General features: G+C 36.2%; 1 protein-coding gene across 1 annotated transcript in view; it reads left to right on the top strand.

The window, feature by feature from the left end:
- The window catches only part of RAB28 (RAB28, member RAS oncogene family), a gene marked incomplete at its 5' end in the record, with an annotated part of 61,642 nt that overhangs the window by 7,773 nt on the left and 27,344 nt on the right, over positions 1-26,525 (top strand). Inside the window, 2 exons of the mRNA XM_084266713.1 lie at positions 4,734-4,822; positions 12,698-12,827. Coding sequence (XP_084122839.1) covers positions 4,734-4,822; positions 12,698-12,827 — 219 coding nt within the window. The remainder of the gene's footprint in view (positions 1-4,733; positions 4,823-12,697; positions 12,828-26,525) is intronic.

Here is a 26,525-nt window from a genome sequence, read left to right as displayed (position 1 = left end):
TTTTATGCAAGGCAGCATGAAATTGCTGGCATTTAATAGACCACTAAAATTTAGGGTCCCTCGGCACTCATAAAAATACAGTTTGAGCATTCAAGATGTTTCACTTCACGACGGCAAAGAAACTATTTAGATGCCAGTTCCAGTACACTGCATGGAAAATGCAAAGAAATAATTGTAAAAGAATAATTGCTGGTAGAAGTTTGCCTCTGAACAATTGGGGGGGTAAAAATAAGTCTTCAGTTACCTGAGGTTGCTCAATTTCTTAGCGTGAAAGTATTTAATGAAATGCATTCTCTTCTGGTTTGAGAAATCAGAAGTTAGAAAAAGTATGGTAATCATCAAAAGTTGTGAGATTTGATAAAGTTGGTACAAGTTTGTAGTTGTTTTTCCTTTGTGGAAGGTGAGGAGGGAAGTAAACCCTGCAATGAAGCATTTTAACTACAACCTGAAGTTATAAGAAAATATATAAAGTTCTTGAACTTATTTTGTTAAAATTACATTGCCAATAATTTCTTGATCATGTTTATATATTTTCTTAAGTGAAACAGAATAATCTTTTCAGACTGTTCCTGCATTCAGTATTTTGGTTTGGCCATTTTGCTCTACTTTTTTTAGTACCTGGTGAGTGATAAAGTACCAAATTTCAGTGCTTATTTCTCCATAAAATCAACAGAATAATTTTTTTATTGTCCTGCTCATGCCTCTAAAAATACCAGTGTGCCTAATACTTAACAGCAGTACTTGCAAGTGGAATGTGTACACAAATCATGCAGTGTGCATGCTGAGAACTTGTATTTTGCAAGTTTTTTTCCAGCTGTTAAGCATACAGAAGCTATTAGTACATTACTGGGGTTCTAAATATTCTTGCTGAGTAGAAAATTCGGAAAATTCTCAACTATTGATTCATTCATGTTTTACTTTCTTCTAGTTTATTTTCTAAATAAATTCAGAATGTAGATGAAAAGACACCAAACCAGCAGCAAAGTCTGTACATCTATTTCCCTTGTTTATCACTAACAAAATAGTAATGTTCCTGGAATGGGCTCATACTGAGGAAGGAGCGTTCTTCTGTGGTTTGTCTTTCTGGTTTTGCCTATGCCTGTGGATGTGTTTAGGTATATATGGATTTCTGTGTTTTATAGGTAAGCTGAACTAGTGGTGGGGAGTGAGGGGGAGGGAAGAGAAGGAGGAGGGAGGTAAAATTCCTAAATACTGGAATAGGAAGCATTACTTAAGTAAGAGGATTTTTCTAATTTCTTGATTAGTTCCGGGTTTGCAGAGCTGCTGTGTTTACTTGAAAGGTTAATTCATACCACTGCACAGGAATTACAATGTGTAAATCAGTAGGGGGAAAAAAAGCGCCTTGATTTCTCTTATTTAGCAGGAGTATTGATGAACAACTGTGGCTCAGTGTTTGATTTATTTTTTCTTCTTTAAAAGTAAGCAAAGATTTCAGAAGTTAAAATTACTGATTTCTAGATTTGTGCAGAAGTGTTCATTAGCCTACATCAGAAATGCATTTTAGCTTGTTAAAGTACTGCACTGCTTTTCTGGTTTTTTTTCCTTCTCTTTTTAAAAACTAAAAGCTGTATTTGTCTCCAGTTGTTTTAGTAACTGATACAGTTCTGCAGTGAAAACATTAAATATTTTGCATACTAAAACACTACGGTTTAATACAAATAGTAAATGCTTTGATTAATTTTGAACAATATGACTTTCAGTGCTGAACTGTTGACAAATTCTCTGCATGCAGTTGGCTCAAGATATTTTTTCTTCAAATGCAAATCAATTTTGGTGTATTTATTCCTGCAGTATCTTGTATAGTCTGGATGCAGCCACGGTGCAGATTTTACAGCTTAAATAGCGTATCTGTTAGTCAGAGGGTCTGCAGAGAGATACTCTTAAGAGCCATAGTCAAATACTTTTAGGAAGGTTGTGGGTGCAGTCCAGTAAACAGGATTCTTCTGTTAAAAGGATTTTTTTATTAAGTCGTCAGTGCAGAAGTGGGCAGACTCGTGTTTTTAGTTCCATCCTGACTGTGCAGCACTTTACTTGGTGCACTGCTTAACCTTATACTTCTGCAGGATCACTACTGAATCAGCCCAGTGGCTTCAGTTCATACCAGAAATAGTCTAGATACCTGTGCTGTGTTGCCTCAGTTATTTTAACTTTGTGCCTGTGTGTGTATTTTCTACAGTGTAGAGAAGTGCTAGTGGCTTTCTGTTCCTTATCAGTGTATTACATACTGTTTTTTATAGGATTCTTCAGTTATTTTTATTGGTATGTTAACCTTGTTTCTAAGAATTGTCATCTTGTGCACACTTCCTTTTGTCTTGTCATTCTCGTTTGTATGTTCCTCTTAAATCTGTGAGAAAATAAAAGATTGCAAACTCTTTGGCAGAAAGCTTCATGTGCTTCTATCATAGTTCTTAATTAAATATTTGGTAGGCAAATCATCTGGAGTTTTTCTCTCAGTCAGAATGATCCTGACATCTTTATTTTCCTTCCCTCAAAAGTGAATCTGAGCACAAAGCAAATATCACAGGACCGAATTGAAAAAAAAAGGAGAATGACATGTGTTGCACATGGAATGATCAGTGTGAATTTCACTAGTTAATGAGGTCTTAATTAAGAACCACTTCACATTAAAAGAACATTTCAACCTTTTTTCCCTTGGTTTCTTTTTTTTCTGTTGTTAGTAAAGGAAAACAAATAATTAGTAATAGTAGATTTTTAAGTTGCTCAGTCACTGTTAGACTATTTAATTTCCTGCATTACAGTTGCTCAGATAGTATCCTGGTAACTGCATGAAATTAAGCCCAGTATGCTGTGCATGAGGACTGCTCCTAGGAGGAAAAACGGTTAGAAACTTTTAAAGACATTTGAACACCGAGTGAGACACCTGAAAATTGTTGAGTTTAAAAGTGATAATATTTATAAAGCTTTTTTAGCAAGTAGCTGGCATGAATGACAAGGTAAATTTCCAGTAAAATACATACAACTGAGTTAGAAGTAGAATACTGCAGCATGGTAAGCTTTTGAACATGTTTAGTTTGTTTACCCAGGGATGATGCATTGTCATTTCAGACTGCAGATTCAGGAGTTTGTCCACACCAGATGCTTTATAGAAGACTTTCCTGCATTGTTTGTAGTCACTTATGTTCTAAGCTTTAAAAATAATTAATTAATACGTAGTATACACACTGTCAAAACAAAAAAGCTTCCTATAAAAGGTGGACTTTATTGAACTGGAGAGTTTATGATGTATTTACTAAGCCCCCTGTAGAAATTCTTTATCTTTAGTATTAGCTAAAACTCAGTGTAGTTTAAAAGTTCTGTGAGTAGATTGTCTCACATGCATCTCAATATATTTGAGGCCAGAGTAGCAGTTTAGGAAATCTGTGCTTTCAGCCAGATTGAAATAAGATGCATTGTAAAAATATAATGTGGTATATTTAATAACACAAGTAGCACATATTCAGCTCTATAATTCTAATTTGCTGTTTATATTCACCAAGTGTTGGGATGATACATTTCCATGGAGCATAACTAATGTTCATATGCTAGTTATGAATTGCTGGCTGAATAGATCACATTGTATAAAATAAGTTGTTCAAAACATAAAGTAGTTGAATTAAGAATGTATCTCTTTTAGCAGCCCGAAAGAGTATGTTTGTTTTCACTTGACTCTCAATTGCAATGTGGAATTTGTTGCATTTACTTTTTTTAAATCTAGGAATAAAATTAATGGGCAGTTCTGATTATTTGTGAGTATGTAGAATTCACATGTAAGTCATGTGAGCTGTATATAGATTAGAGAAAATTTCATCAGGCCTCACAGTGTCAGTTTTTGGTGCTTCCAGCTAGTCAGCACAGTTCTGAAAACAGTTCTCACCATGCAAAATGAGCCAAATTATACTTTAACGTGTTTGTATCCATGTGGTGACATAGGTTGCCATGTGTATGTTTAGTCTGTGGGTTTCTGAGTTATTAGCTTGCAGAATGCGTATGACTTGTTGGATATTAAATATTCAGTATTTACTCTGGGGCTTTTTTTTTGTTACTTAGTTTTTGAAAATGTGTTACAGTTTCAATGTAGCTTAGAGACTGTATAGAGTAGAAAGGAAGATCTACTCTTGGTCTGGATTGTTTGAAGATAAAATTCTGTAAATCATGTCCAGTTTACTTGCCTGCTTTGGGGTGGTGGGTGGAGAAAACAATCATAACTTGCTTCCTGACCTTAGATGTCTGCCAGTATTCCCTTTTTTTTCCCATGTTAATTACAATTCTTTAACTAGTACTAAAAGCACCACTACCAAAATGCAGTTAGAGTGTCCCTGCTTCTAGATTTGTAAAGAAAATTTAGAGGGGATGAGAAAGGGACATAGGATGTGAAATAATGTGGTTGAGTTGGTATTAATTGTATTAACCTTTCAATTTCAAGTACTGTGCTATAAAACTTTCTCAGTAAAGTTTTACATGTTTCTTCAGTGAAGTATGTTACACAATTTCTAGTCAGGAATGTTTTATGCAACTCCGATTCTTTTCTGTTAATATGAAATATCTTAATATCTAGCTATAGCTTTACTGCATCTTAATGATGTAGCTGGACACAAGTGACACTTTTTCCAGATGAAAGTCATCTTGGTGTTGAAATATGCACTGATAATGTATCTTTTATTTGTATCTGAATTTTCTAGGTTACACAATGTCTGTGTCATTTTCTTTTTTAGGAAATTTGAATGTTACTCTTCAAGTGTGGGATGTAGGAGGGCAAACAATAGGAGGCAAAATGCTGGATAAATATATTTATGGAGCTCAGGTACAGTATAAATGATGATAATTGAATATACAGTAATCCTATAAAATTCACTGCAACTTTGTTCTTAAAGTTATACATGCCTTACAGGTTATTGTTTTATAAATTGCAAAAATGTAGACTCTCTGCTTTACCTAAACTTAAATGATGCTAGTGTTCAAGTCTAATTTTGGTACATAGCTAATTTCTTAGAGCTGACTTAAAAAGCAAAGCAAGGGTGCACATTTGTAGATCTGAATAACTCTCCAGAACAGATGTATGTTTCCGTGCTTTGTGTCTTGAGTTAAGGAAAGCAATCACAGTCTATACGAAAGGCTATTTGGATATCCACATGGTAGATATAGTGGCTGCTTTTAGAACAGATGCCTCCTGGGGGGAAAAAGTAGAAGGAGGAAATTAAGAGCAATCCTACACCATTAAACTCATACATGCAACAGGGGTTATAGGAGGCCAAACAAAAGGAGGCAACCAGGTAGCTAAATATTTTTGCAGAGCTCCTATCCAATGAAAATTAATTTTATCTTGAGGTTAACTAAGTAACTTAAAGTGAATGCTAGGATTAAGTAAGATCTAAATATTATAACAGTGTCTTGAGTTTTGAGATGATTTAGGAGGATGTAGTATATGCCAAAGTTCTTAACATGAGTGATCCTAAAATGTACTCTGTTCCTTAATTTGGAGTTTGTAATGAGAACAATAGGCATAACATGTTTTATTATACAATGCTATATTTATCTGAAAAGAAAACAAACAGGCCTATTTTCCCCCAATACTTTAAGCAGTAGGAGTATAGAATCCTATAACTTTCATTGGACAGAAACTTTGTACTAATAAGTACAACACAGGAATTGCTAATTAAGGAGATAAAGATTTATTATTTAATAGGATAGAGACAAACTTGTCAGTTTAACGTTTTGTCACTTGCAAAAAAAGTCTGAATGTTTTTAGCTGTTGCATCTGTTTTATAGCATTTTATTATTTTTTTAATAAAAAACATTTTGCTGCCCTGTTAAAGATCTATCAAGCAACAGGAGAAAGTGGCTTCCATGACAGAGGAATTTGATTAATCACAAATTGTTGCCATATGCCCAAAGTAAACTCAATGAAGGAAATAAAAGGCTATTAACCTTTTCTGTATTGAATTTGGTAATAAACGTAGGAGTTTCTTATCAGCAATAGCAGGTCAAAAAGTTAATACCAGTGCCCCAAAGTAGTGAAAAAGTTGCTATCAGTAAGCCTAAAGTTAAAAAAGTTTGATTTTTAGTAATTCTGAGTACATTAACAAAAGAACTACGTTGAATTTCTTCTCCTTTAATCTGCCCCCAACCATCGTTGTAACCCTAATCTTTTAATGAACTATTCTCTCCCCCATTGTTGGCATGGTATTGCCAATGTCTGTAATAGGTTTCTTATCATCAAAGCTGACTTGCAACACACTTTTCTGTTAGCTTTGTGACAGCACCTGTTGAAGACACATAAAACTATCTTTATTTTCATCTGTTCATGAAACACCATGAATGATTTGGAAAGGCACTACTTTCAGCTTGTTTCTAGGCAGAAGCTTATTTCATGTTGAACATCTGTAGCTTTTTAGAAGAGGAAAGAGAAAGTAGAACAAGAAAGAGTATTTAGAAAGAAAAAGCTTTCAAGTATGTATAAAATTCTTGTGAATGGAAAGCAAAGCAGCAAGAAAGTAATTGAGAGGACCTAGCATGGAATTAGCAAGGGTAAATTGTGCCCAACCAACTTGGTTGCCTTCTGTGGTTAGATGATTGGCTCTTTGGAGAGGAGAACAACAGATGTCATTTACTTTGACTTTAGCAAGGCCTTTGGCATAGTCTCCCATAATATTATTATAGACAGAATGTAGAGATAGAGGAGTCTGAAAATATGAGTAGACAGTGGGACTTAAAGGGAGATGGTCCATAGCTCAATGTCTTACTTGTGCCTGGTTTGAGTTATTTTCTGAGGGGTTGTTACTGGAGTCATGTCTTTTACTAGTTCTTTGCACAATGGAAGTTTTGTAAGTTTGCACACTGGAAAGGAGATAGATTGTGACCAACTGACAGGATGGACCAACAGAAAAGTTGTGAAGTTCACTGAAGACAAATACAAAATCCTGCACCTGGGCTAGAATAATATTATGCAGGCTGGGAATCAAATTGGAGAGCATCTAGTCAAAGGCCATGAAGCTCATTAGTGGACTGGATCATCTCTGCTCAGAGGAAAGGCTGAGTGAGCTGGGACTGTTCAGCCTGGACAAGAGTAAGCTCAATATAGATAAATACCTGAAGAGAGGGTGTAAAGAAGGTGGAGCAAGGCTTTCTTAGTAGTGTTCATTGACAGGACCAGAGGTAATGAGCACAAGCTGAAACACTCTCTGAACATCAGGAAGCACTTTCTCACTTTGAGGTTGATCAAGCATTGGCACAGATTGCCCAGGGAGCTTGTGGAGTCTTCATGCTCAGAGATATTCAAAAGCTATCTGGATATGGTCCTGGGAAACTGGCTGTAGATGACACTGCTTGGACAGGGGTGTTAGACTGAATGACCTCTAGAAGACCTTTCCAATATCAGTCATCCTGCAAAATGGCTTTGGAGAAAAGAAGGTGGGGGACCTACTGGGAACAAATGCAGTCCTGCTATGGTAAAAGCTAATTGAATAGTGGACAGTATCAGTAAGAATGAAGCAGGCAAATCAAGGGAAGTGATTATCATTCTCTGTCACTTTTGAAGCTACATTTGGAGTGCAGTGTTCAATTTTGGGCTCCCCAGTACAAGAAAGCCATTAAAATGTTGGAGTGATTCCAACTAAGGTTGCTACAAAAGAAGTATGTGTGCTGGTGGTGTGTTGCAATTGGACAGCATATGTGGTGTGACTGGGACTTTAAACATCTTGTTTGTAAAGTACACAAGCTGTACACATACACTTGAGTAGATGATTTGGATCTGTTGCAGAAATTGTGTTCATCTACAGGTGTTCTCCAAATCTAAATCATTCAAATGTAAGGCACACGTGCAGAATAGCTTGCAGTGTGCCTACAGTATGCATCATGCTTTAATCCAGTATTTGCAGATGCTGAGAACCTTGAATAGACTTCATCTGGTTGATCATCATGAGATTCTGAAGTCACAAGTGGCTGGATTCTTGGTTTTCTGCTCAGGAGATGACCAGTTGGAAGTGGAAGTTTTGAGAATCTACAGCAACTGAGAAAGTTAACGTAATAGAAAGTTTACATTTCATTTGATCTTGCTTGAAATTTGATCAGGATACCAGGGCTAGTAAAGTGAAGCATCCATCTATACTTTGCTGCAAACCTTGTCACTGGAGGTTTCCTCCTCTTTGAACGAGAGCTTCATCAGTTACCTAGGGTAGATCTTTTGGTTGTCACACTTAAGATGCCATTTTTTGACTCAGGTCCCTGATTTCTTGTGCCATGTTTTAAAATAGAATGCTAGGAGGGATGTTCTTTGAGGATGGGAACCTATTTAATTTGGTTACGTGGTTGCAGTTAGACAAACAGCAATTCACTTGCTGTCCTGAAGCAGTTGCTTTTTTACCTCCCCTTTTAAAATCTTCTCTGGTGTTGCTCATTCAGAACCACATAGTTGCTGCATCCTGTCTTGGTAGCTGAATGTCACTGATGGGTCAGGAAAACTCTGAAACCTGGGGGAAAAAGAGCACTTCAGTCTTTATAAATGAAATGTGCTAATAAAAATCTTTCTGTCAGTGGCAATTAAAACTGACACATTTACCTCCCCTGGTGGCTAAGAGAGCCAATGGGATCCTGGGGAGCATCAGAAGGAGTGTGGCCAGCAGGTCGAAGCAGGGGATCCTCCCCCTCTACTCTGCCCTAGTCAGGCACCACCTGGAGTGTTGTGTCCAGTTCTGGGCTCCCTGGGATAAAAAAGCCAGGGATCTCCTGGAGAGAGTCCAGAGGAGGCTACAGAGATGATTAAGATGATTAAGTGCCTGGAGCATCTCCCACATGAAGAAAGGCTGAGTGAGCTGGGGCTGTTCAGCCTGGAGAAAAGAAGAAGGGGGCACCTTATTAATGTTTATAAATATCTTAAGTATGGGATGCAGGGGGAAATGGGCAGCCCCTTTTCAGTGTCTGTGGGGACAGGACAAGGGGCAATGGCTGCAAGTTGGAGCACAGGAAGTTCCACACCAACATGGGGAAGAACTTTTCCCCAGTGAGGGTGAGGGACCCTGGGACAGGCTGCCCAGGGGGTGTGGAGTCTCCTTCTCTGGAGAGATTCCAGCCCCGTCTGGACACCGACCTGTGCAATACAAGCTGGGGAGCTGCTTTGGCAGGGGGGTTGGACATGATGGGCTCTCGAGGTCCCTTCCAACCCCTGTGATTCTATGATCTGAGACTTGAGAGTCTAAGAGTAATCATAGAGTCAGTTAGCACAGCTGGGCTGACAGCTCCTTCAGTGATGGCAACTCAACTGCATGTATGTGACTGTAGTCAGCACAGACAACAGTTGGTAAGTATATTTAGACTGCAAACTTTTCACTTGTAAAAACAGCATTTCTGCAGATGTGCAAGATATCATAATGAAGTTGCTCTTTGCTAAATGGAATATTCTGTGACTAGAAAAAAATTTAGAATTTTGGGGGTTTGTATTTAATGAATAGTAATGAAATTCGAAAGTTAATTTAGTTCCCATATACCAGAGTCAGAAATAATAAGAGGGCAGCTGAGGATAAAACTGAAGAAGAGAACACATGGTCTTAATTAGTGTTTTCTTTAGCTTTTTTTTTTTTATTGTGACAAATCCTGACATAAACTTGACACCTTTTAAACATTGATTTTCTAGTGTCTGGTTACACCAGTTTCATAATCACAGTTCTGCTGTATAATATCATTGCTGCTATTTGTGTGGTAAATATTTCAGAATCACTCCCATCCCTTACCTGTAATTGCTGCCCCCATCCTTGTATCTAAAGTATCTTTAAGAGTTGGCATATGTGACCTCATAAATTGGCTTGTTAATAGAATAAGAGTACTGCAGACTCTACCTTCTCTAAAGACCAGCAAATAATTTCTGCAGTATTTTCAGTTTCCAGTGACCTATTTTTGAAAATACTCTATAATTCCAATACAAAACCCACTCACATATGCACTAATGGAGGCAAAATGTCTTTCTTACCAGAGTGTAATTACACAAGCAGGGACTATTTGCCACGTTGCTGGAGACTAAAGAATTAACATGCTGTTCTTGGCATGTTGTCCTCCATGTATTTCAAACCTTCTAAATGGCAGGGAAATTCACTATTTTTTGTAACAAAAGCCAGTGTTAATTTTCCACCTTAGGTAGAGACATAACAGCTTTTATATTATCTAGTCATTCTGTGCTCCATGAACTGTAAGTTTGTGGAAAACAGGATATATTTTTCTGAAAGCAGTGATGGGCTTTCTGTGCTAAATAAAAAAAGGTGAAATAAATTTTAGCTATGGAGTGATGACTAGTTCTTCATTAATTAACTGTGTTGTGCTAAGTTGTTTATAGAGTCCAAATGTGGCAAAAGTCTAAGCAAGAAGCATCCTGTATGACCTGGAGCCATACTGCTCTTTTTTTTTTCCCATTTCTTCCCATCTCTGAGATGTTTTATCCACCATATTTGTTTTTTTAAGTCTAGGAAACATTAGCATTATTCAAAAAAAGACTGGTTAAGAACAGAATATGCTTTAGAGACAATGTTTTAGATCAGGGAGAAGAGGAACTGTAGTTGCAAACTTTGTTCAATAATTTCTTTCACAGTAAATCCTCTGTGAATACCCTTTCTTCCAAAGGCATAGGTGGGCCACGGTTGGCTAGAGGACATGCAGCAGAGTAGCATTTTGATGAAGAATTAGTTAGAAACAGTTGGCCAACCTTAAATGCTCAGATTTTATTAACTTTATCTTGCATCTCACTCTGATTAAACTCTTCAGTACTTAAGATGGTTTAGGTAGTCTGCTCTGCTTTTCTGAAAGCTGGTGAGAGAACTTGATCACTGATGAAGGTGTACCATGTGTGCCTTCTCATTTACAACTTCCAGTATTATGTCTGGGCTTTTTTAACCTTTAAAATACCTGTCCTTCAGCTTGTGTTTCTTCTTTTTCACCGAGCATGTAATAGCATCAGTATGTCATTCCTAGATCCTGGCTTATATTATGAAAGACAAATATGTATATGCCCAGGATTTGGGTAGTTATAAATGTAGCCAGGAGAAGTTAACTGAGACTCAAGATATTAAGGAATAAATTGTTCAAAAGCTGGGAAAGGGAAGTGGATGTTTCATATTTGATTTGATTGGTAAAGTAAAAGAGGAAAGATAGCAAGGAAGAAAATGGGTGTCATAATTCCTAATTTCTTTGAAGGAACTAGTGAAAGCAGTTCCTCAGAAATTAGTAGAAACCGTATAAGCATATGGAACAAGAATTCATTTTGCCAAGGAGTTGATGGCATTGAAGGAGAAGAGAGTTTTGTATCGTTGTCATAGTGAAATAGGAATTGAAAGGATCTCAGTAAGCTTGACATATTCAACTGTTATGTCCTGTAACTCCTTGATCCTATTGTACAGAACTTGCTCCAAAGCCAGATGTTTCCTATTGAACAGTTGATTATTGCTTCCTTTGAACTTGTCATGGTACTTTTTGAATTACATCCTATTTTTGGATTGTTTCTCATCATATGATCTAAATTCTTCTCAAATAATCTTGCAATTTCTACCAGTTTGTTGTCAGCTGTGAAATTAATTCACTAAGTGTGCACTCTATTCTACGACCTAAGACACTCCTCATGAAACTATCCAGTAAAGCTGGGCCCAGAAAATTGGCTGAAAAACTTGACTTAAAAAAATCTTTTCTATTGACAGTGGGTCATTGAACCAGCTAATTTTGTATGCAGTGTGTTGGGGTGTTTTAGAATATTTGTGGGGTTTTTTGTTTTTTGTTTTTTTTTTGGTGAGGAACAGCTTGCAGTTGTTGGGTTTTTTTTTTTCCTTTGCAGTTGTGAACACCATGAGAACAAGTGCAACAGAAGCCAATTCTGACTTTTTCCCTCATTTACAACAAACTTTTTTAGGGTGTAGTGGAAAGCAAGGACAGAAGACTCAATAGTTGAGAGGAAAGTGGTTTGTGAGAGCTGATCTTGGTTCACCTTTTCCCCTACTTAATTTCTATTTGGGCTATTAATAGGCTGTGCTTTAGATTATAAAATACTAGCTCTGTAATCTCTGTTTTGAGTATTTGTTACATGTAACCTGGCCCAAAACCTCTGAAGTACACGACACTCCCTTCTTTTTTATTTCTGACCACACTTTTGGTTTCTCCTTTGAAATGTTAAAGTTTCACAGTACTTCTTGCTTTTCCTTTACAACAGTGAAGGAAGGCATCTGGCCTTTCTTCCCAGAGGAGAGCAGAGATGCTAGAGTCTGGCAACATGCAGAAATGTATGATTGAACTGCTTTTATTTTTCATTTTTTTCAAATATGGAAGAGTGAAGCTAACAATAATTTCAGCTAAAATGAAAGTCCTCTAATAAGATTTTTACTAGTATGAAGTGCTTTTTGGGTTTTTCATAAAATGTAGACGTTTTGGAGCATTTCTAATATAAATAATTGTATTCTTTACTGAATAATTGCCAGTTTTTCTGCCCTTGTAGTTCAGTTAGTGTTTGAATTTGGTACACATGGAATGCAGGAGAAATACTCTAATAAAATGTGTTTATTGCAGAAGTTTGTAATTCCTTGATTGTTCCTCAAGAGACGCAATGCCATTATTTGTTAATGCTTTATTTGATGATGATGATAATTATTACAATTTGTAATTTTAATATTTTTCTAGCCAGTAACATTTTAAATGTATTTTTTTATTTATTTAGGGTATTCTCTTGGTTTATGATATTACCAATGGCCAAAGCTTTGAAAATTTAGAAGATTGGTACAATGCAGTAAAAAAAGTGATTGAAGAATCAGAAACACAGCCACTTGTGGCCTTGGTTGGAAATAAAAGTAAGTTATTAGTATTTAAATACTAATTGAAAACCTCTAGATTTTGCTTTCTATTGAAGAAATCGCACAGAGCATATATCTTTAGTAAATTGAAACTAAGTGATGTCTTGTGTGTTGTTGCTGTGTACAGATGACACATTTGGGTGTACCTTAGGATTCAGTTTCTGGGCAGTTAGGTTGAGGGACTTGCTGAGTCGTGCTTTGCCAAGCCTGCAGCCTCTCTGCCCATCTTTTCTTTAGCTGGTGAGCAGAACACACCCATGATTGAACTTGATAGGGCTTCAGCATATAACCACAATACAAATCTAGCACAGAGAACTGGGAAGCATTTCTGGATCTAATAACACTTATATCTCATGGTTCCATATGTCAAGAGACTGCTAAATGAAGTATTCTACGGCATATGTTATTGTATATAATGGTATATGTTATTTAAAATAACTACACTGTGCTCTAGGCATAGTATTTGAGAGTTGCTTACTAGGCTTCTTTTTGTTGCATGCTATCTGTACTTTTGCACATGGTCACTTGTTTCCTGCTCTTCTGGGAATTTTTTAACCCATCCTCTTTTTGTTCATGCAAGTATGATGTAATGGTTTTCTGCTGACCACCAAAGGATGCCACTTTAAATAACCATCACCTAGTTAATTTCCCCATTAGAGTAATTCCACGTTTTTCCATTTCCAGTGAAGAAAACTTAAGAGAAATATCCTTATTAGCATACCTAGGGTCTTGACCTTGGCTCTCTTACCCTTTTTCTATTGAAGATAGTGTTGTGTAGAAGCATGTGAAAACAGTGTAGAAACAGCACTTTAATATGGAACAATTCACTGCAGTGTTGCTACTGTGATGCTGTAACATTTTATGATATTAATTAGGAAAGACTATTTTCATGTAGGAAGAGAAAAGCTTTTAAGAGTTACAATACATAAATTCTGGAAGCATTTCTGGAAGTATAGCATAGACAATGTTGTATTCTAGCAGACCAGAGTCAATAATACAGATTCTATTGAAATTCAAGTGAAAGATACTTATATTCTGTCCCCAAATTGGACTTCCTAGCTGGAGTTCTGCAATCTTATTATTTGCAGTAAAATATTCTATAACAATATAAATATTGCTGGAATAGTACCATACAGGTAGAAAATCAGATTCTGGTTTCCATTTGAAGGTGTTTTATGTCTTTTACATATCTTTTTCTTGTCTACATGCTTGCAATTCTTCAAAATCCAAGTATTTTCTTGGGAGCATCTGCAGGCAGAGTACAGCTTTGTGGAGGAGTTTCCACATAAAGGCTGACACTGACTAGTTGAAAGGCTTGAATTTAATGAAAAAAAAAAAAAAGCTGAAGGGATGGTATGATTGCTACCTTGTATATGGAAAAAAGGCAAACTATTGCTTTCACTTGGTCCTAAGGATGTTTGTTGTTGCATATGTTGAGCTTGCAGGGGATGGTGCTTACAGAGGTTTTTAAAATTTATTTTTATGGAGATTTTATATTTTACAGAGGGTTTTTTTGCTTGATTTTAGTATGACAAAAATAAAGCTTTTAGAAGTGTATTGCTTTTCTGAAAATAGCAGAAGAATATCTGGGAGGGTTTCCACTGTGAGAGGTAACTGTAGTCAAGCTCCTATTGTTACATAAATCACACAATGGTTTGGTTTGGAAGAGACCTCATATTATCTAGTTCCAAACCCCTGCCATGGGCAGGGACACTCTCCACTAGACCACATTGCCCAGAGCCCCATGCTATATACATCCTTTAGGAAAATACCCAAGTATGATTCAAGACCAGAAGTGTCTATATCCACAGGCAAGTTATGGTAATGCTTAACGTTTTTTTCTGATAAAAGCTTTTAAAAATCGCTTTTCATTCATAACTTGAAAGCATTGGGTTGGTATTTAGATACCCAGATAAGAATTTGGAAGCCCAGCTGAAACCATCCATTTAAAAACCTTGATCTAAATTCAGTGCTGCTTTTTAAAGTATACTTAGCTTGGCTTAGGCTCTCTCATTTGACCATTTTCATGTGCTAATACTGTCTGAAAGAAATATGTATCATTTTATTTTGGAGCAAATACACCTGGGATCTCTGCTGTAGTGCTTCAGAAATAGGAACAAAGGTATAGTTAAAAAACCCAATATGAAGCTTGGAAGAAAACAATGAAAAATACTTTTCTTCACAATGATAAAAAACTGTGCACATGAATCCTGTTAGATGGAAATAATTTCTTTGGGTAATTTTTGTCATTGAAAGCAAATTACTTCAGGTATAGCAATATATGGTGCATAATTGTGTACTAGCTTGTCTATAAATCTGCATGTCTTGTTAGTGTTTTTGATTATCAATTTGTAGTCATTATGTTAGTTTTTAATTTGCAGGAATTTCTTCAGCATTCCATTAAGCTTGAAATTGTTCAGTGCTGATTTAAATGAATCAGTCCTAGTTTTGACTATTCTCTTTTATTGTACCTTGCAATAGATTAGAAACATGAATTCTGTAAGCTACTGTGAGCCTCTGTAAAGTATGACAATTAACTTCAGAGTGGTGGCACTTTATTAAAATGTCCTGATGTGATGGTGAGAGATTAAGAATTACTCATGAAACATTGGGAAGGGAAATTCTACACACAAAGCTCCAATCAGTCTCCTGCCTCTCATCCATCAGAAATTTATTTGAAAATAATATACCAGTATGAATTGAGACCTCCTCATCCCTCTTTTTTTTATTTTTTAATTTTTTTTTATTTTTCCCTTCTCTCTATTTTTTCTTTTTTTCTTCAGGACTAGCTAAAGTGAAGAACTGTCATTACCCACTAATTGTCATTACCCACTGATTTGGAAAACAGGATCTTCAGAGATGCAGTCCTGCTTTGTGAAAGCAGTACTTTATTTAAGTTCCTCCTGGGTGCTTAGTTTTATTTTCATTCCTTCTTCCTTGCCTTACATTTTTTTCCACAGCCTGACCTACACGTTTGGTCTGAGAGACTAGAAAACTGATTTGAGTCCAGATTTTTTCCCAGATCTGCTTCCTGCCCTTGTGCCTGATTATCAGTTAATTCTGCCTTACTGTAGGTTTGTAGATGTTTTTGTTTGGTAAACAATACAGGAATTGTAAAATATAATGTAGAACTTCTCTTTTTCTTACTAGCTGTAAGTCATAAGATCTTAATGATCCAAAAATTTACAGTTGATTTTATATCTTAAAATCAACTTTCCTTGTGATATACTTTGTATTAAATAAGATTAAAATGCCACAAAGTAAATATGAAGCATGCTTATTTGCTAATATCACTTCATTTGCACCAGAAATAAGGGAGCGAACCTTTTGTTAAGATTAACAAATGCTTTTGTTACTGCAAATGCAGTAATTTTAAACTTTTTATAAATACTTTGACTTGTTATGGATAAATTGAACTATAGTTATTGAATGAATTGTGTTTTGTGCACTTAGGATCTTTGCTTCAATTTGGTACTGACAAAGTTCAGCAATTGCAATGGATCTTCTAGCTAGTGTGAATTAGGGAGGTTTTATAGTGTTCTGTATGACTGATGTTGTTTCTTTCCTTTCTACCTCGACTACTTTATATATTTTTCCCCTGCACTAATCTATAAGCAGACTCCTCAAGTGTCGTAGCAACATTTTCAGTGGATAAATTGTAAACAAAAATTAACCCAGGTTGCTTGGGAGCTAGGCTCGTTTTGATTTATAGCCACCAAGATGGTCTTAGGGCGGTGGTTATCTGTGGCTTATATAGGGGGTAGAAATTATCAGGTACCAGTGTATAGTGGATGGATGAATGATTTCTGTTCTTAAGAGATATTAACCAGATCCATTCCTCAATAAAGACTAATAACTCAGATTTTTAAACAGTCTTCATGACAGATGAGGGCACGGAGGAGAATGCATCAACACTAATTAAGAATGTTGACCATTTGTTCGTCTTAGCCATGATTAATTGATCTTGGAGTGCTATCTCTGAACAGGAAGTGGTATGCTGTTACACTGTGAAGTTTAAAGGTTGCATTTTAGTGTCCCCTTTAACTTGCATTTACATACAACGTAAATGTTTTTACCTATCTTATCTGAGCGCAGAAAGAAACATTTTTCAGCCTGTAAACGAATGTTTGGTTTACTGTGTACTAATGTGAATCTGGCTGGTAACAGGACATACCCAGTCCCTTACTGCCGTTTGCACTTAGGTCTCCCCATTGTACTAAGAAGATTTCTCCATTAATACCCTTTTTGAGATCCTTGCTTATTGAAATTCAGAGCTATACATTCATTCTCTTGTCCCTACCAACCTCTCCCAGCTGTTTTCTGTTCTTGTTTCCTTTGGCCTTGCACTTGTTAGGTCCTTCACCTGTAATTAAGATGAGTGTTGAGCAGTAAATGCAAAGACCCTTGTTCTTTAGAGTTTTATGCTTGATTAAACTAAAGTTCCTGTATGCCTGACAGCAGGTCCAGTCACCTGAGCCTCACACATGCTCCTGGGATTGGAGGGTAAACTACGTATACGTGGAGACTCCCTTAAAAAGAAAACCTTGTCCTGTGCTACGGTCAATTTACCAACTCATTTGAATAAATGTAGAATGCTACCCTGTTTTAAAATATGTATAGAATGTTTCTCTCACCAAACTTGTAAGATTAATAGAAAATTGCAGTCTTATGGGTTTGTTTCAATGGTCGTGTAACTTATTTTAAAATATTATTTTAAACAAAAAATTAATGAAAAGGAAAATCACAGGTGAAAATGCTCTTTTATTTACCATAATAATATTTCCAACCCAGTGTCTGAACATGCTCTGTATTACTTTAGGGATGGGAGCAATCTAGGACCATACACATTTTGAGTGAAAAAATTGCCTTGCTTGTCTGAGGGAGCATCTGTCTTGTGAGGTTTTGATCCTGAATCATCCTTGACATTAACATTAATGGTGCTGGCTACCAATGCTGTCAAAGTGATCTATCTAATTATGTCTGTTGAGTTGCCATGTGGGCAAGTCTACTAAACTGATATATGCCACACAGAGATACAAGTGTTGTTCTTTAGGAAGTAGCTGAGTGCACAGAAGATGATACAGAACAAAATAAGGAAAGTCTTTTGCTGTTGTGTGTTATTTACTTAGATGATGGAATATGTCTGAGAAGGAAAAACACTTGGCAGGCTGGATCACAAGGATCTGGGTGTATGTACTCCATCTGGCCCCAATCTCCATGTAATAATCATCCATGATCATGAAATGATCTCTTGGATAGGATATCACAGTGGACATAGCAGCCACTAAATCACCTGGTTAAAGGCAGATTTTTAGACTTTTGGACTTTTCTTCCAGTGCTGCAGCCCTTACTGGAGCATGTCTAAAGGGTACGGTTTGAAGGTTGCTCTCAAGAGCCAAGTGTCCTGTGCCAAAGTACTGACAAAAAAAGAGTAGAAAGGGGAAATCTTTTTGGTCATGCTGCTCCACAGATGTTGTTATCATAATTTTCTGCACTGCCTGTTTTAAGACCAGTTTCTGATGCTCAACACTGATAGGATTAGCTATCCTAGTATTGAACTTGCTCTTTGATTTGTGTTCTGCTGCAGTATGGGATTCAGTACAGGGATGAAGCTGAATAATATGTACATCTTTCCCACAATTTCAGGTGTTTCAGGTTGTAACACTTATCTGAGTTTGAGATTTGTACAGCCAGACAGCAGGTATATGCTGTGAAAATCAATGAACTTGCATTCATTTGAACCAGGACAGATTAAATATTGTACAAATTGTTTGCCAAAATCAATGTTTTCTCATTCAGACCATGTGGTACTTTAACAAGACAGTGAGGGTAGTCCAGCTGATAGGCTGTTCTGATGTTAGGCTTTTTAAATTTGGGTTGAGTGTGAATAACTTGGTTTCTTCTTCCTGCACTTAAAAACTTGAGGCTGCACTTTGGTTTTTTATTTATACACATAAGTTTTGCCTGCTGAGATCAACCAAGAACTAAGACCAAGTTCAAGGACCTGGTAAAGCATTGTTAGTGTAGTTGAAACTCAAACCACCAGTGTGCCAGAAGTGTCAGTAAATAATATATTCTCATTCACTAATGGTTATGCCTAAATTCAGAAAAAATCTTTAAGGATGTCATTGAAATATGGAAGTAGAAGTAAACTGTTTAAATACAAAGGTTAGAGCAGTATATATATCCTATTTTTGCAACAATACACAAATGAAATGCTGAGAGATCTCTTACTGTTTCCATGGATTTTGCTCTGTAGTTTATTTAGCAATGTAGACATACATCTAATAAAAAAGATGCTGCATAAACCATAGTCCAGGCTGAATGTGCTTCTGTTTTTGGTTTAGGTAGAAATGTTTTTTCTGGCTGCGTCCTTCATACTTAGGTCTTCTTACAACAAATGGAAAGCCCTTAATTGTACCTAAGGGAATAGTTAATCTACGGTGGACATATGGTGGACAAAAGCTGAGTCTAGTAAATGAAAAAAATTATAAACAGAAAATGTGTGAATGTCTGCCCAGTTTGAGAGTCATGGGAGATACCATACTGTTGGGCTGTACCTTATTTAAAATTAATTTTCTATTCTTTTCTATTAGTATATTAATGTAGGTCAGTGCAGCATGAAATAAGTAGTTTTAAAAATCGGTCAGTTTTGTGAATATTTTATGGGATTGAAAAAGATACTGGTTGTTAGGACAGAATTTCTTTTCTCTGCAAATTGCCCTGCTCCTGCCTCTGCCACGTGACATAAATGCAATTTGATTTCATTAGGGGAGTGAAGCGCTCTGAAATTTTTAAAAGTTCTAACATTTGATTGGGGGCAGTTAATCAGTGTTAACCCTGAGCAGCTCTTGGGCTTTATGGATTCAAGCATTATATGTGGTTGCACTGCTCCAGCAAAAGGTTAAGTATTAATGGAAAATGTTCACAGCTCTTTTACTCAAAGAAAACATGTTACTAGTAAGTTTTCTTTTGATTTTACTTTTACAGTTACATTGAATGTCTTCATTCATTTAGCCATCCATAAAGCAAATATTGTTGCACATGCAGTGGATAATAAGTCTTTTTAGGACTACTTGTGTGGTATGTCACAGATCATTAACTGCAAGTAACCACCTGACTTGAGGGAAGTCTGGAAGCATCATTACAGTGAAATAAGCTTTTATTTCTGTATCACTGCAGCACATTGATTTGTAGGAATGTCTCCATTAACTACTGTGGAAATATATTCTCATATATTATTATTGAAGGAAGTTGATGAGAGAGGATAACTAAATTTCAAGTGTGAATAGGGCATTAGTAGTAGGATTTTGGACAAAGTAGGAAAAAGACAAGTGCTATTGTAGCGTTATTTTCCATTTAAAAGCTAGTTAAGTCAGTAAACTTTTGTAATGCTTCACAGTTTTGGAGTCAAGACTAATAATTACAGTAACACTTGCACAGTATGTGTATTCTGCAGTTTCAACTGAAAAGCATATAATAATTGAATATGTTTACTACTATGTACAGGCAGAAAATGTGGAAGAGAAGTTTCTTCTGCATCAGCAGGGAAAACTTAGGTTTTTTGATTTATTTCAATAAACCATAAAAATTTAAAACATTTATTGGAAGTAACCAGTAATTTCAGCTCAGTTTAGAGCCTGTGCTAACACAGGGAATAACCATAATGGATAACCTCCATTAATATAATTAATAGGAGTTTGTAGTACATTGTGCATTGAAAAATGCGATTTCAAAACATTATCCTGAAAATGTTTTTAAATGTTTGATGTTCTTGTAGAGATTAAAGCTAAGATAATACTGTAGGATCATCTTGCAATGTTGCTGTTTTCAAAATAATTTGCTCTCAGATCCTTTAGGAACAAAATACAACAGAAGATGGATAAATGAGTAGTGTTCACATCAGTGTCTCTTAGGGGTATAGTCTGAACTAATGTGCGTGGAGATTTCAGAATGAAGAAGAAAAATTATGGTGAATGTTATATGTATGTTTTCAAATTGTATAATTGTCAGGAGATTATAATGTTTCTTGGGGATTTGCTAGAGAAGCAGAATATAATATGTATTTTAAGTTTAGTCCACGGTTACAGCACCGTACTCTTGATACAAGAAGACATGCTGAGTTTATGATGCCTGTTTCAGCAGAGGAACATGTACACTCTGCTAAATGTGTGGTGCTTTGATAGATCTTTAAGCATATTAATGCCTTCATGACATTAGCACCTCTGGTTATGAATTATTCATTGCTCCAGTATTAGACATGGCATGTCTTAATAAGGTTCTGAATGAGCTGCAGTTTCTTTCTACTATCTAGTTTGGTTTATTTTGCAGGTCAGGTTTTCTTGAAGGAAAAAAAGATATTTCATTACTTGTCTGTGTAATAAGAGACTGTGGAGTTCTTACCAGTGGTGTAACTACTATGGCATTGTCAGGCGTTATTTGATCTTGATAGTTCACTGAGACAAGCCAGGTGGTTTAAACACAGGTAGTGGTGTTACTCATACTCTGTGCTTCCAGCCCTCATGATATGCAGGATAACCTCAAAATGTTTGTTGATTTTGAAGCTTTATATACAATATACATAGCTTCTATTTAAAGAGTACTGACTTCCCTATGAAATTGTCATTACATATATAAGCTTTAACTCCTTTTTTTGTTGCTGTTGTTGTGTGGGTTTTTTTTCCCCCAGAACTCGTTCTTTTCAAAGTTTTATCTTCCTTATTTAACAGTGCAACAGTATATTTTTACGAATATGTCAAGGGAACTGTAAATATGTAATTTCTGCCAAACCTTTGGAGGCTTAATTTCAATCCATACATTTATCTTTTGATGCTCCAAACACATGGAGTAACCATCCCTTCTCATCCAGATTAATGTTTTTAATACATAAAAAAAAATAAGTTAAAACTGTAAAAGGAGCCATCTCACAGTTTCTGAATTCTTTTGTTCAATATGGGGAATCACTGACCTTAAGATAAATTTTGATTGTTTACATAGGTGTAAATGTAAAGGGCATTTAGTGACTTCGATGAGCTGCTCCAAGTTTACTGTGATGTTTTCATTGCAAGCCCCTAGACTGTAATATTTTTGATTACTTATATATATACATATACTATTATGTGGTCTTTCTTTTGTGCTAAGTATTGTCCAGTATGTTTACTTAATTACGTATGATAATAGGAATATGTCATAGTAATATAATAGTAGGTGGTAGAATTCAGTAAAGCTTTGAATCAGGTGTGTAGAAGTAGGAATAGTATTACCTTTTTGTGGCTTTGACTAGACAAGTCATTCCTAAGCATTCCTGTATAACAGAGTTTGAAAACTGTCATCAGGATCATTGTTCTTTTGTTTCAGATGCTAAGCATACACACCTCCAAAAAAAAAAGCTGCAAACTAAGTAGTTGAATGGAACACACTAAATAATAAAATGTCTTAAGAAAGCCTTGCTTTTGAAAAATACTGGGATATAGTCATTATGTATACTGAGGGCAACTTTAACTTTCCAATGCAACCTTAAGCATTTCTTGTTGTAAATAATTTAAAGTGAAGCTGGAAGAAATAGGATTTGTGCAGATAGAATACCGTTGATGCCGTGGAAAGACACCCTCAGTTGCTGAAAACATACTTTATACATTTAGGGAAGTTTAGAAAGTAATTTGCTGTAAGCATGCAGGTGGAAGAAAGTTGTTCATCAAGCTGAACTGTTTCCAGTAAACTGTTTCCAGTAAACCTGTTTTAAGGTTGGACTTAATGATCTTAAAGGTCTTTTCCAACCACAATGATTCTCTGATTTTATGAAAAATACTGTTGTGTTCTGCTGCCCACGCAGAAGAAGATGGTGGCATTTTGGTCTCCTCAGCCCCCTTCAAAATCATTAAGGAAAAGCTTCAAGTATTTTGATTTGGTGATGCCACTGTGCTGTCTCATGGGAAGTGTAGTGCTGATGCTTCTCCCATTCTCCTATGGGCTGTGCTCCTGGTGCTGTGGATATAAAGGTTGGTTTTGGCTTTGTTTTATTTTTCCCCTTAGGTCTTCCATGATGTGTCACATTCTCCTGGGTATGGTAGACTTCATGAGAGCAATGTGCAACTGGCAAATTCAAATTTGGGAGAAAACAGCATAAGACAAACCAGCCCCTTTCATTAGGCACAATAGTGATCTTTTTAAACCAAGCTGTTCTGTTTTCTTGCTTAGAAGTTTTTAGGGAGTTAGTTTTATGTGGAAAAATATAAATGCTTTTTGGAGCAGAAAAAGCAGTTTTCTGTACAATGAAAAAAATCCAAACAAACCCACCTAGTTGTTCTGACTGATAACTCTGGTCTAGTCTAACTGTAAAGAGTGTCCAGAACTTTTCACTTTGATCCATTGTTCAATTCTAAGAATAATGTTGTAGTAGCTTATTTTAATAACATTACCCTGCACTTGCAGATAATGCAGGAACAAAAGCCTAGTCTGGTTATATTGCAGTTCTGGGAGGTTAAAAATGGTTCTGTATGAAAAGTATTGACAGCTCTTTCACAGCAGTATTCAGTACATAGTGCTGTAAAGAAATTTTATGGAAAGCATTGTATAAAGCAGTTGCAAAATAAGGAATACAAGTTCAGGGTGTAGACAGGTTCTGGGTTTTCCTAGAAGTTACTTACTTTGTTCTTTACTCTGATAGTTCTTGTCATCCTGCAGTAACTTCATGCTATAGTCACTGTAACTTTCTACACTGCTGCTTATTCTATCAGGAACCATTACTGAAAATGCCTGAACTTCATAATGGTTGAACTTGCATGTTTGGGCTTTTTTTTTTTTTAATGGGAAGTGTTTATATTTCTTGTTTGAAGTTACACAGTACAAGTAAAGGAAACAATGTAATGAAACAATAAACAACAGTTGTTTGTAGTGATCTGTATTGCCAGCTAAGACATGACCTAATTAGATGCTGTTTTAGTGGGCTGGCTTTTTAAAACCACCTATGTTAAGATGACCTCCTCTTATGCCATAAGTTTTGTAGTTTTATTTTGGGAATAGTGTATCCTAAAGGTTTTTAGTGAATAGTTACTGGTGTAGTTGCATGTTTAAGAGGTTGATCACCACGGCAATAACACTGGTTTCTGAGCACAGCCAGTACTTTTTCCAGCTGCTTTATAGTGATATCTTGAAGCTTAAAATGTAATCTATATGGGTAAGCCACAAAAGCCACTATATATTAAAGCAGACTCTGTCAGTAAATCAAAATTGAACAGCTGGCAACACTACTAAAGTCATAAACTTATTTATTAAAAAAACTAAACAGAAGAATTATATTAAAAAGAGAGGAATATGTTCTACAGACCAGTGGATATAGCTTAAAACCTGGAAAGTGCTGCAGATTAAGGGTCCAATTTATGAACATCTGTTCTGGCAGTTTCTGTGAGATTCTCATGTTCTTTACAATAAAAGTGTGAAACATGCTTCCCCCCCCCCCCCCCCATACTAATCATGCTTTTCTGCAGTTCATAAAACTTGTATTGAGCCTTATGCAACTGTGCCTGTCTGCTTTACACACTTGCTAGAGTAATTACTATTCATGGAAGAGTAAGTACTATAGCAACATCACAATCCCACAGTTTTCCCTTCTCCTGACTTGTTTCAAGCGGTGGCTTCAAAAGAAGTGAAAGAACACTGAAGTTTCCTGAACTAATAATGGAAACAAGGCACTAGAGAGCAAAATGGCCTGGAAAATGTCTTGTCTTCTCCAAAGCTGAAATACATGGTTAGCTCTTTAACAAGACAACTGTTAGCCCCCCTTAATTTCAAAATTAATGATCACAGAATGATTATTGTAATTATGATGTTTACACTGAAGAGTAACCTCCACCTTTATCTTATTGACAAGCATGTCCTGGTTTATCCCCATGTGGGTGTGACCAAGATTTGTTTCAGAGATTTTAGCCGCAAACCCTGTTTGATAATCTGCATGGCACAGGTCCTAATATTCTGCACTCTTAATTCTTTCGTCATGTCTGGTAATTCAGCCTGAACTAGAATAGATCATTGTGAGAAGACCATCAGTTTTTCTCTCGAGCAGAGTAGACTGCTAACATCCCCAGCCCTGCTGCCATTAGCAGTCAGTCTCTTGACAGTTAGAGATTAGGAAACCAAGGTGCAAAGGAAATACTGAGCCAACATGCAATAAAACCACTTTCCTTGTCCTGAGCAGATGATATTGCTTTATTGATGAAAATGGTTACACTTTCTTTCCATTCAAATTTGAATAGTTTCACTGAGTTATGCCTTTATTAGGTTGCAGGATTCTGTGTGCTTATATAGTTGTTTAACCTGAAGAGAACACTTCCAGCTAAGAATCCTCAAGACAGGAAAATCTCTGTGCTTCTTTTCAGAGCTACCTTCTGATACATGTAGAGTCATACTTACTGACAGGAGTGAGAAGATAGTTTCTGGTATCCTTTAGATGAAGAAATATCCTATTGGAACAACACATTTTCTATTTCCATGCCATCTGCTTTTGAGCATTTTATAGTGTGGGTACCTCTCTGTGGTCTTTCTTGTAGTGTGTATCAATTTCTGGCCAAACTTTTTTTTTTTCCAGCTGACTGGTGGAATATTAAGGAACTGTATTTCTGCCAAATGTTTGTTCATTAATAGTTCCTTCTGTCTTTTCATTGACTGATACTTTTATATTTGATTTATGTATATTTGTAGTGCTGAAGGTAGTACTGTTGGTCAACTTACAACCACTTTGTGTTTCTGGAAGTTGAATTTTCTTTCTGGTCTGTCTAGTATCAATCATGTTAATCGGTGCACTATGAATCATTTTATCTGTCAGTGGTGTGCAGTGTATTAATCTCAGTTCTTAAAGCATGGCTTTACTTGTAGAAGGTTCAGAAACATTAGAATATATTTTCTTTATCGGTGTGTTTACCTGTGGTGAACTTTTAGTTGTTATGTTTGATGTGTTAAAGTGCACAAATGTAATTTATATGCACCTGCATAAAATATTTTACTTGTGACCTGCATTTCATTTGTCAGGCTGTGCCTTGGATTCAGCAAGAGCTAACCTAACAGAAATTAAGGCTTCATATCATCAAAGACAATATCAAGTTCTGTCCCAGAGGAACGCCGGGCAGAAATCCAGGTTGTAGTGTTTTTTATTGGACCTGAGTAGAGTATTCTGGATTCCTGGTTTTGATTAGGTCAGATTTTCATGTATATTTTGAACACTTTATTTCTCATCCCTGAGTCTTTCGCATGTGGGTGGACACGGGAGGCAATCAGATGACTGCATCACTAAAATCTTCTACCTTCCTCCCTCTGTTAGGTTCTGCTGTCCAGGCTGGATTACATGCCTCCCTCCTTATGCTTTTTTTATCCTCTCCATTCTCTTTACACCTAGTCCCTTGTGCTTGGTGCAAAGGGAATGCACTTAATGTTGTAGGTATTCCTTTTTGCTCGTAGATCTTCTGGGAGTGCTGCTTCATCAACCTGATATGGACACCAGGTTTTTATTTTTTTAATAATGATGTTTTGAGAAGTGTGGCTTACTTTGCATATTTTTTTAGTGTATTAGACATCTAATTAAAAATCCAGCAGCTTCCCTGGCTGAATAAACTTGCTGGATGAACTACTAAGAGTCTTTTGGTTTAAATAGTAGCTGTACTAGTGCACTGGAAAAGATTTCTTTTGGAGCTGTTAGAGTCTGCA

This window comes from Gallinula chloropus (genome assembly GCF_964237585.1).
Source record: "Gallinula chloropus genome assembly, chromosome: 7".
NCBI lineage: Eukaryota > Metazoa > Chordata > Aves > Gruiformes > Rallidae > Gallinula > Gallinula chloropus.
This window is presented reverse-complemented; position numbering and strand designations above follow the sequence as displayed.